General features: G+C 37.0%; 1 protein-coding gene across 1 annotated transcript; it reads right to left on the bottom strand.

Moving 5' to 3' along the window:
* Positions 1 to 526: 526 nt before the first annotated feature.
* LOC146504115 (P2X purinoceptor 5-like) lies at positions 527 to 11,867 on the bottom strand. Its single transcript, XM_085130501.1, has 13 exons — positions 10,907 to 11,867; positions 8,447 to 8,597; positions 8,281 to 8,352; positions 6,891 to 6,966; positions 6,675 to 6,771; positions 6,237 to 6,317; positions 5,980 to 6,121; positions 5,214 to 5,350; positions 4,956 to 5,049; positions 4,230 to 4,295; positions 4,051 to 4,133; positions 3,525 to 3,587; positions 527 to 3,355 (listed from the first exon to the last, which is right to left on the bottom strand). Exons 1-13 carry the CDS (start codon positions 11,029 to 11,031, stop codon positions 3,226 to 3,228), a joined length of 1,317 nt encoding a protein of 438 aa, XP_084986627.1. The 5' UTR covers positions 11,032 to 11,867; the 3' UTR covers positions 527 to 3,225.
* Between the last annotated feature and the right edge of the window lie 248 nt (positions 11,868 to 12,115).

Below are 12,115 nucleotides of genomic sequence, written 5' to 3'. Positions count from 1 at the left end.
CAACTTCAAAAAGTCCAGACGCTTTTCTTTCCAAGCTTCTTAGACTACGGTGACCTGGAAGACTGAGAACCTTCACAAAGATACTGTGCAAGCTACAGTTGTGAAGCTGTCCTTTGGTGACATCTGTAGGCAACACTGAGGAGGTGCAAACTAGTGTGTTTTCCACTAATTCAACCAGAGAAATTATGTCTAAGTCAGTTTGAGTTTGGGGCCAAAAACCTTAATGTTGTGTTTGTGTTATTACACTCTTGCTTTTAATATTGACAAAGTATTTAATATTGTTACTCTGACAATTACATTAACAAAGTTACATTATCATAGTTATGTTAACATAAGAAGTTTTAGTAGTTATAATACTATTTGCATTATTTACATTATATCCACAATGTTTTAAATTATAAAGGAAAATAGAAATACAAATTCAGATCAAATTTTTGTAATTTTCTAAATGAAAATAACACACACATATATTAATTTATCATTCATCCATATGAAGTATGCATTAAAATGCACTTCCACAGCTAATGTTTAAAAATTATTTGTTTGGCAGAAAGTTCTTTTTAACATCTGATTATTTCAATAATGTCACCATGAATAAACAAACTATATTAACCTACAGCTGGCTGACTAAATCCCCTATCTGAGAAAAAAAGGAAGGAATGCATTTCACGCTGGCTGTGCTGCAATATTTACACAATCTATAAACAAGAACTGATCAACTGTCACACAGCATCTGTGCAAGTGTCTTCACTGTGTGTAGATGTGTACATAGGAGCGTTACAAAAGATCACACCCAGGAAGCAACTAAAAGGTATGATACAAACAACACATAATTTCTTATCAACATCTGTATTTGAAGTTTTTCAAAATCACATAAAGTATGAAAAACAATACTGTGATAAAATGACACTGAATGCCCATTTCATACATGAGGTGTCCAATATTTAACAATGAAAATCAAGCATAAACAGACCAACCGTTCTGAATGACTGCAGACGTTCTCTTTCTTTTCTTTTTTTTTTTGCTCAGTTCACATCAAATATTATACTACAAACAATTTTTCTTAAAACTTCATGTGTAGCTAGGTTGGCTAAAGATTTGACCTTGACCTTCACTGTTAGTACAAAGTTGACCCAGAAAAATTATAGTATGTATTGTTTCAAGGTCAAAGATCAGACATCAGTGTGTTGTTATAAAAGCAGACTGATGTAGCATTTTGTAATAAAACCAGCCCAGCCCAGTTTTTGTATGACCACTTTCTTTCTGTGGGGATTTGTGATCTCTGAAGCTCTTGTTCAATTCACTTAAATTCAGTTCAGTTGAAATAAATTCAGTTTAACCTATATAATACCAAAACAGAACAACAGCTGCTTCAGGGTACTTAAACTAAAACACACAATGAACATTTAACAGTATTTCTAAAGAACACAGCACAGCACTGGAAAACACTAGATGCCTTTCTGAAGTGATGTAATCAAATTTAAAGAAGTGCTCCCTTCTTTGTTATGCTCTTCAGTTGGATGTGCGAACACAACACAAAGCAGCCACCTAAACTTTGGTCCCACAGAGGTTAATCTGGTTGGTTATAGTGCTACATGCTCAGTGCAAATTGTTTGTTACTCTATTAAAACAAAAGCCCTCCATGACGCTTGGACATTCTACTATTCATCACACATTCATGGAGTTCCACAGGGGTCTGTGCTTGTATCAGTACTTTTCACATTATACATGCTTATACGTCGTTAGGCAATTTAAATAAAAATGTAGCACTGATTTCTTTCATCTACACAGTATCTCTTAAACGGAAACCTTCCTATATAGGAGTGATGCTGAAAATATAGTTCATGCTTGCATTTTTTGTAGGCTGGACTATTAATCCAAAACAGAGGAGCAAGAGCACTGACAGGGACAAGAAAAAGAGATAAAAGCCCTAAAATATTAACTTTTTTTCATTGACTCCCTGGTAAATCCAGCATTGTATGTAAAATTCTTCTCACTTATAAAATCTTGAAGAATCAGGCCCCAATCATATCTTAAAGGCCTCAAAGTACCACATGAAGAACCATGACTCAGCTGTCCTGCAGTGGGCTCAGATTGCTGTGCAATTCCTTCATTACTCATGTTCCTTAACTCCCCAATTGTTTACATATCACTGCAGCATAGAATTAGATTTTCACCTTCTCTTTCCCTGTGTGTGTTTGTCCCTTTTGTCCTATACTGTCTTTTTCTTCTTTTCTCTTTCCTCTCACCCCCAACAGGCCACTGCAGATGGCTGCCCCTACCCAAACCTGGCCCTGCCAGAAACCTTTTTCCTGTTAAAAGAGAGTTTTCCCTTACGCGTGGTTTTTCTAGTGCTTTAAGGACCTTGCAGTATAAGGTCATGTTCACACTAATATGTTTTTGTTTGAAAACGCCTCTTTTTCTCTCCATTTTGGCCTTCCGTCCACGCTGAGACTGCGTTTTCTGTTAAGGAAAACGCAATGTTTTGAAAATGCTCTCCAAAGCAGATACATTTGAAAACGCCGTTTTCACGTCGCAGTGTGGACAGTGAACCCGGAGCCTTTTCGAAAACAATGACACATTTTAGTCATGTGATGCAGTCATGTGACCAATTAAAATAAGATAGCAGAGGGCATTATACAGCATTTGTTTTGTTGCTCTCAGTTTTGACAGCCCTATTAAAGATTAATATCAGTTTGTACATGCTCCAGATAGCTTTTCTTCAATTTCTTTAATTCTCACTCGCTTTTGCAACTTTTTACTTTTGTTATACTCGCAGCAACAACTCCACCTTGTTGTTAGTCCATTTAAAAAACTCTGTGCTTTTCCTCAACATTTTTTTGCAATGTTTTAAAGAGCCGGAAAGTAAATAAATGGCAGACAGAAATGAGGTCAATTCGTCCTGCGTTTCATGTATGCGCAGGACTGGAATTTTTGGCCGTTTCAATGAGGGCGCACAACTCTGTGAAAACAACTGAAAACGATAGTGTGGACATGGAGCATTTTCAGACAAAAACGCCATTTTCAAATTTATCCGGGCTAGTGTGGACGCAGCATAAAGCACCTTGAGGTGACTGTTATTGTGAACTGGGGTTATATAAATGACTCTAAATTGAACTGAATAGTGTGAAAAGAAAAAAAAAAGTCACAGCCATGAAAGTAAACAGATAAAAGTTCAGTAAACTTGGTTTATGTTCTTCATAATGATGCTAAAATATTTTATGGCTAAACTTGTGAAATGTGGTTAGGACATGACCTTTGAACACTTAATAGTTGATATGTTACACTATTTTGATTGTCCTTTTCCATTTTGTTCTTCATATCTTTCATGGCACAGTTTCTGCAGATCAGAGACCTGTTGTAACAAATAGTAAAGAAGCGTAAATTAACCACAGATCACACCAGAAATGCATTTTTCTAGTCATAAATGAACATATATCCTTAACTAGAAATCAAAATCCACACAAACACACATGCACACGCAACAATACAGTCTTTAAAGACAAATGAGAGCAGAAACATACCCCTCTGACAGCCCATTATTGCACGTTTCCTGGACGTTTTCACCTTTCTTCACTTTTTCCTGACTGAAAATTTGTAAAAATTGTATTACTTCAATAGTTAGATAATAATGAATGATGTAGGATCTTTTTATTAATAACAAGTAATGAACCACAATGAAAACACCTCACTACAAATGAAACTGGGAACTTGTAATAAAGTGATTATCAGTGTTGTAGGGCTCAGTATAACTCCTGGAAATGTTTAAGGTTAAGCATGTTTTATGTCCTGTGAGGACCATAATAGCTTTTAATTAACCCCAAAACACAAGCTTATGTCTTGATTTTAAATAGCATATGTTATTGGACTCAATTATTAAATCAATCAAACTATTCTAATTATATATCATATTAAATATATGTATTTCAAAAAATCTAATGTGAAGTTATCCTAGCTCATTATTCTCTATACACACATACTGTGGTCCTTTCAATATGGAAAAAAACCTAAGAAATGTCTACATCTGTACTCGTGTGTTGCTTTTCATACTTTAAGACTTCAAACTTCTGGTCTTTGTAAGACTTCTTCCCCGTAGTTAAATAAAGGAGGACAATGTCGCAGAAGAAGGTTCCCTGTTGAAAAGAACTTTATTCAATTCTGTGATATATCAAAAAAATGCTGTTCAATTCATTTAATATCATGTTGATTTAATTATTAATAATACTCACAGCTCCCATCACAGCCAGTCCTGAACCAATATTGACGACCAAGGGGACTATGGCAAACTTTCCAGCCTGTGGAGGAGATCAGAAACTGAAGAGATGTTTTTAAATACGAGCTTATTACAATTTATTTTTGTTCAAAGAGCAAAGACTGCAGTGCTCTGTCAAATCATTCCTTTTTTCTTTTTTCTTTTTTTTCCCCACCAGTCCCGTTTGGTTCTTTTGCCATCAGAATTATTGTCTAAAGGCAAAGAAAGATGCCCAATGGATTTACTTTACCAAATGGACCACCAGCCTTGCCGTATTGGTCTATTTGATTCACCTTTGCTTTTATTGTTTATTTTATTTTATTTTCACTTGCTACACATGGGACAGACATGACTGGGGGAAAGAAAAGGGAGAAAGAAAGAGGGAAAGAAAAACAGCGGGGAAGAGGAATTACCCCAGAGAGATTGGTTTGTGAGTTTTGGAGAAAAAGTAACACATCATCCGCATAAAGGCTGATTTTATGTTCCACATTCTTGCATTTTATGCCCTTAATTACTGTATTCTTTCTAATTGTCAAATCATTCCTAATAACCCCTCTCCTAAGAAGATAGGATACTAATAATAATAATAATGGTATTTTTGCATTGGTGTTATATATATATTGGCTTTATTACATAAATTATCTTATTGTAATGCATTGGCACCATTTATGCATTCATTCTGTCACTGATGCATTTGACATACCTTCCCATATACCAGGATATGAAATCGTATGCCATAAACTTTGTATAGAGATCGATAGCTTTCACCAGCAGCATTTTTAAAGTATCGTGCATGTCTGTTATAGAAGAAAACAAAAATATAAAAAACAAAATAAAGATAAACATAAATAACCTTTAGGTAATTTAGAATGGTTATGGTTCTTTATTCCTTTCATAAGTTGTAAAAATGATTACATGTCTGTGCACCATGCCAACAAAGATGCTCTGCAGTGAGCCTCACCTGAAGTTAAATCCTGTTGCGATGCTCTTGTTGGAGACAGTGGCATCCAGGCGAGTGAATTGGTACTCTGGATTACAGTGAGAGGTGCCTTTGTCAAGGTCACAGTCCCACTGTATCACAATGCCAATAGCGCCACCCTAACAAAACAGCCAAAACATGCTTATTCTAAGATTTTTATTTTTATACATGTATTCAAATTTGGATACCTGTATGCATTCCATTAGTGGTGTTTTACCAGCGTTCATTCACAGCTGTATAGAAAACATTTGTTAAACATTAGCTACATCCTGCTAGTACCAGATCAGACCCCTTTAATCCTTCAGAACACGAAGAACTAATTCTTCATGGCACTGAACATTCCACAGAGAACAGTCCACATGACATGACAGAACCACACAGTTGTCAGCTGCACATCAAGGAAATTAATTTCCCATTTCACCACATTCCACAGGTTCTCTGTTAGCTCTTGTGACTGGAGGCCATTATAGTTAAGTGAGCTCATTGTCATGTTCAAAAACAGTTTGAGACCAGGTTTTGTCAGAGTTTTGTGACATGGTGCGTTATCCTGCTGGAAGAAGCTGTCAGAAAATGGGTACACTGTGGCTATCAAGGAATAAAACTACAGAAAGTAATCTTGATCATGTCTTAATTCCTAAATGCATTGACTTGGTGCATTGTAATTGGCTGACTAGATATTCCACTTAATGATCCCAAATCATTAAGTGGAATGATTTGGGATCATTAAGTATTACAATGTAATACTAACAAGTGTGGCCATGTCTTGGAAGTTGCATCCAGCTCTTCTCGTAATGTCTCCCAGGCGAAAGATGGGGCAGTAGGGGTATTGTTTCTCATCATATCTGCATTTCTTCAAGTAGGATTGATCAGTTGTTTCAAGGATGTTGGACCTCAGAGTTAAGAAAAACACATATTTATGGATGTGAACTGCTTATTGCACACAGCAATATCCAGCTAGTCATAAAGTACAAGGAGATATTGTTGTAAATGTTAAAGAGGACTTACTTTGAAAATGAGAATTTAGGAAACTGGATGAAATTCTTGATGTAAATGGTAAACTTTTCAGCATTTTTGAGCAAAGGCTTTCTGTGAAAACAAAATGTTAAGTAAATATATTTTTTTGTGAATAAATGTATAAGAAAACAATAAAAACAAATCAAAGTCAAACCTTCCTGTAGCAGATATAGAGGGATTGTGATTGAATTGCTAAGTGGGAAATGAACCCATCTATGACCCAGTGCTGTTTAATGTGAGCTTATACAATACTATTATAAGACTGGGTCATGAAGCTAAGTGTCTCAGTTTAGGACATCCTTAGTTTAGATTTAGTGCCAAACCTGTTGTGCTGACCTGATAAATGACAACTACACATGATTTGCCTGAATGTTTGTGCATGTTAGTGCAGAGAGAAAGGAGGATCGGTCATTTCAAATATGTCCTCACTGTGGTTTGATGTTTTTTTCAGTTGGACACCAGCCAAAGATTTCACAGGTCCCATTGGAGTTTTCATTGTTTCTTATGCATTTGCCGCTCATGACTCCTTTAGACAACAGACAAAAAAAAACCTGTTTAAAAACATCTAGATGATCATGTGAAAAGAGTTTCCGATTCAGACATGTTTCACAATACTGATTTAATATCAGGATGTTTCTTTCTCACCATGACCAGACTCCACCATCTTTCCCTTTTTACAGTCCTCGTCAACACTACAGTGGGCATTAAGCACTTTGTGGGTCTGAGAACAAAAAAAGGACAGAGGCAATGTCAAAAAAAACCAAAAAGAAAAAACAGAACACAGAACAAAGTGTGATATAGTATATCGAACTAAATGATAAATACATATGTAAATGTAAGTCAAAAATAAGGGATACAAAGTCAGAATTTACAAATATAACACAAAAAGTAAATTTCAATATTTAAAGCAGTCAGAACTTGTTAGCATCCAAGAATATCTTAATCTAAAATAGAAGATTTCTGTATTCTAGCAACATGGTGAATATGAAAGTCAAATGAAGTTAAGGGTGTTAAATGGATGCATGTCTGTGCTTTTTCTATTTTACTAGAACTCGACCGTTAAAAATGGCACATGCTGCATGATGCCAAAAGGCTCCCCTGCAGGTGTCAGACCCTGCTCTTGGTTTCAGTCAATATTTATAAGAGCACATTTTTATGGCTGTTTGTTTGGCTCTTCTTCTTAGCTGATGGCTATCAGTCAGGCAACCCAGAGAGTCTTCTGGGTTTACATACTGTATATTGTGAGCTGACAATAAATCATGAATAGTGACACACACACACTCATATGATGATGATGGAGGTGACAAAATGGGTTAAGAGGTGTGAGGAAAACACTTCTCTGCTACTGTGCAAACAATATGTTACCATGCAGGAGAGGAATTACAGGTCAGCCACAAACCAATGTGTATAACACATCACGCTATTGTCAGGTGGGCCATGAAGCACTGGAGGAAGCCTCCACAGTCTGTTATATTCACATGCAGAGTGATAAAGTAGTTTCATAAAATATCATTCTTCCACATTCTGGCACTTTATGGTGTTACTTATCTCATGTAATCACTTATTGAGAAAAAGTTTTTTCCTGTAAGTAAATGACAAAATGAAACAAATCCCTAAATAAATAGTGGATACTCTCCTTAGAGTTAACATCATTTACTTGCAACACAGTATGACACACTTTATCTGACCTGTACTTGCAAGAGGTGTAGTGCATGCTATAAAAATTGGGCTGGCAGGTGAAAGGTTAAAGTGAAAGTGAAATCAACAGGAGAGGCAATATTTCCGTTGTCAGTAAAACAAGGGAATGTTAAAAGAATTGTTTTATTTGATGGCAAATGTTTCTTTGGGCCAGAGTCTGTCAAATGACCGGCAATTAAAACTGAGACAACGACCTGATGATCATGGCTGCCATTTATCAAATCTGAAAACAATGAAAACACCTCTTAGCGTGCCGTTTCATATAGTTAAAGTTAGAAATATTATATATCCTATTATCCCCAGTCAGTGATTTAAAGTGAAAACAAAATGTTCTCACCTCAGCACAGTAACCCATCTTCTGGTTTGGTGTCTCTAAGAAGCTGGTTACAATAAAGAGAACATCTTCACCCTTAATGACAAAAAGAAAATAACAGACAAGATGTCAAAGTCTCATCAGCAGTGCATGGCTTTAATCTAGTCTGAAATATTAAAAGTGTTCTCACCTGTGGGGGGATGACATACTCCTCAGGTCCCCACACAAGCAGACCAGATTCACTGGTGTTGGTCACTGCAGTTCCCTTCACTTTAGTTATGACAGAACTCTGGATAGCATCATCTATCTCCTGGTAGCCTTGCTTGACTATGAAAACCCACCTTTAAATCAAAGCAGAAATACCCAGAGTTCTTGCAGTGCTTTGGTAAAAGCTTTGGTGCAAACCTTTTTCAGCTGTCTTTTGTGACATGCAGTATGCAGTGAGGGGTGATACTGCTAGTCAGGTGTATCAAAGTTGTTGGCTTAGTGGGATTCTCTAACCTTGCAAGGCCTGGAATGAAGAGTTTGTTTTTTTTGTTTACATTTTTATTATTATTAATTAATTAGTTCCATAAGTAAATTGCCCAAATGAACTGGCTGTGTGACTGAACTTTGATTTCAACATATTGTGGAGGCTCAGGGGTCCTTTCACCTCTTAAAAAGAACCAAAATGGTTTAGTCCACACTGCGATTTACATTGTTCACATAGGCAAAATAAAATACTTTAGCATATTTAGCCGATAGGAGCTTATAATGAAAGCTTACAAATACTAAGCTCAAGTAAAATTTGGGCTTATTGAATGTGGGACCAGTGGTTCTCAGAGGACGTGTTGTGAGACAATGAGAACGTTCGGAGGACTTTCCAAATGTTTCCTGACTGTGTTCGCAAGGGGCACTTTAAACCACGGCCAGCTACTGGCTCTGAGAGTGTAGCTGTTCTCCAGGGTAATGAACTTGCTGTAGTTTAGTTATCACTTCTCACTTTCTGCTTTATTTTGATAGTTAATTGTCCCTTGTGCTTTTCATTTAGTTTTGCTTCGCCTTCTCACATCCTCCGTGATTTAGTTCAACTATATCTACTTCCCTGATTGCCCTTCGGTGTTTATAGAAAATGCCATCTTCCTGTCTCATCTGTCCCATCAGTCTCCTGGTCCCGGTCTGTTCCCATGCCTCAGTTTAGTTTCTTCTCTTAGGGTTCTGTTTTGCCTTTTGGACTTTTTACAACAGCCAAATAAAGCAGATTGTTTTGTTGCTAACCCCTGCCTGTGTTCTGTATTTACATCACACTCAAAAGAGTCTCCCAAAACAGCAAACTGTGACAATATACAAGCAGTCTCAGCGACCCTCTTCCTTGTTGACCCACATCTCTGACGAATGTTTTAAAGGAATAAGTTAGCCAGCGGCTGTACACGACAATCAGTGGGTATTGTTGGGGTGGCCAGTAATGAGCAGTTCATATGCCACGTTCAATGAAAATCAATGATAAAGGTTTTCCACAAAGTCTGCACAGTTTGAAATCTCCCCACATTTGCAATCCTCAAAAATGATTCCTAATAATACTGTTTAGTTGCCACTATATGATCTCACCTTGTGTCACATCATTTGGAGAAGGACCTGCTGTTTCATTGTGTTCAGCTGTCCTCATTAACACAGTGTCACATCTGATATTAACAGCAACTCATAGCCAAATCATTTCTTAGTGTTCACATTTGTGTGCTTTTCATATTCTTCTTTATCTGAGGTAAGACCACAGTAACAGTGTGCATTAGCAGTAACCTAATATCTTAGCTGTGAAAGTGGTCTGACCCATTTTTCTAATTTTTCTAAGGGATAGAAGCAGCATCAAAGCCTCCACTATTAATACAAACAAAGTTTTGATCAAAGTCCCCCCCACCCCCATGAATGAGTGGGTAGTCCCCCTTTTCCTCCCACTATAACAGGGACTCTCTGATCTTTGTGCTGATAACATTAAAGGAATCCTAACAGATCGTGGTTCAAACACTGCACGTCATAAACCTAATATAATCTGACTCTGTGCATTTTCACACACCAAAACATTTAAACTCAGTTATAAAGATAACTGTTTTGTAAAAATTGTTTTGTGTAGACTTATATGCACAGTTCTCTACATTCTATCCACATGAACGCTAAAGATTACTGTGTGCGGTTTTCGGCTGTCATCGGTAAGCCAGGAATAGACCCCTTGTGTTCCGTTTTCCGCCCCTGTTGTGTCCCAGGCAACACCTTTGAATTGTGTCGGGTAAAGCCAGACGCTGAACCGCATGCCACAAGTGCGCATAGGTTCAGGCAAAAATAAATAAATAAAAATAAACAGTGAAAGAGAAACGTTCATGTGGTATTTGCTCAAAGGCAAAGGTTAAGAGTCTGACATTTTAAGCATTTTATTTTTAATTTTGCTTACTTCTTTAAAGTATAGAATAAGCGTGTAACGTGCAAATAGCCTACTATTCAATACAATAAATGAACTGCTCATTCAAAATTAATATTTTTTGTTTGTTTTATTCTGTTTACCAAACAATATGTTACAGACAAAGCCCAAATGTTATTATATTTGTTCAGTGACTTATTTTAAGTTAACCCGTTAAGCAATAACATTGTAGGAAATTATACGTGGTAATAATGCACTTACCCTATTATGTAACCAATGACAGATAACTGAAAAAGTCTGTGCAACACTCCGACTGCCTTATTTTTTGTATCAATGTATTTTTCTGTTTTGTAGTTCAGTAAGGAGTTGATCGCGACCGTGGCCATCACGCAGCTCTTAGTCTGCAGTTTGATGTCAGTGTTAAAACGAAACTTGATTGTAATGGAAAGATTCGATGCGAGCTCTTACAGCAAACACTGCGTGGGAGGCGAAAACACACCTCATTGCACAACCACCGCCAAGCGTACATTAGCCACAATATGTATTTCGGTATTACTGTTGGACTGTTATGTGAAGGCTGTGTGCACGCAGGGGTGGTGACATGAAGGACCCAAAATGCAGACTCATGGAAATCAAAGGTGAACTTAAATACAGCTTTAATGTAAAACTCAAAAAAGCAACAAAACTGAGTATCCAAAATAAACTTACACGAACAGACTGACAGAACACACAGCTAGATAAACGGTAGATCGCGACCATGACAAACTGAAACACAGGGCTTAAATACATAGAGGGAGCAATCAGGGAATGGACAACAGGAGGGAAACACAGCTGGGGCAAATCAGAACTGATGAGACAAGGAAGCGTAAACTGAACACACTGAGATAAGACAGAGACCTTCAAAGTAAAACAGGAAACACAAAACACAGACTGAACAAAAGACACAGACTCACATGCAGGCACTATAACAGAGGGAACAGAGACGTGGGACCAGGGCAGACAGACTGGACACAGGGATACAGCAGACAGGGGAGACAGCAACTAAGGATTACACAGAGACAAACCATAAGACATGACTCTAACGAAAACCCAAAGATTATAAATAATATAATAAACTCAAAAACCCTGGGTCAACGACCCAGGCATCCTAACATGGACTTCCCTAGTATCAAAGGCAAGGCAGAATGGAAAAGGTAAAAGAACATCAACACGCAACAATTAACTGTAAAAGCAGATTAAGCAAGGAAAAACAGGAAAGGGTTTCCTATAAAATGCCTGATTAAAATCTGTATTCATTGTTACGTTTGTTAATCCAATTACTTGTTTTGAAACTGCATGGAAAATAGATTTGTTTTTTTATTTACTTATTTATTTTAATATCATATAGGCACTGACGTTGTGTTGTTTTTTAAGCCCCCCCCCGCCCCCCAACTGCTTTTCTGTTTATTTAATTTGTAATGTAATCACTTA

This window comes from Neolamprologus multifasciatus, chromosome 14 (assembly GCF_963576455.1).
Source record: "Neolamprologus multifasciatus chromosome 14, fNeoMul1.2, whole genome shotgun sequence".
NCBI lineage: Eukaryota > Metazoa > Chordata > Actinopteri > Cichliformes > Cichlidae > Neolamprologus > Neolamprologus multifasciatus.
This window is presented reverse-complemented; position numbering and strand designations above follow the sequence as displayed.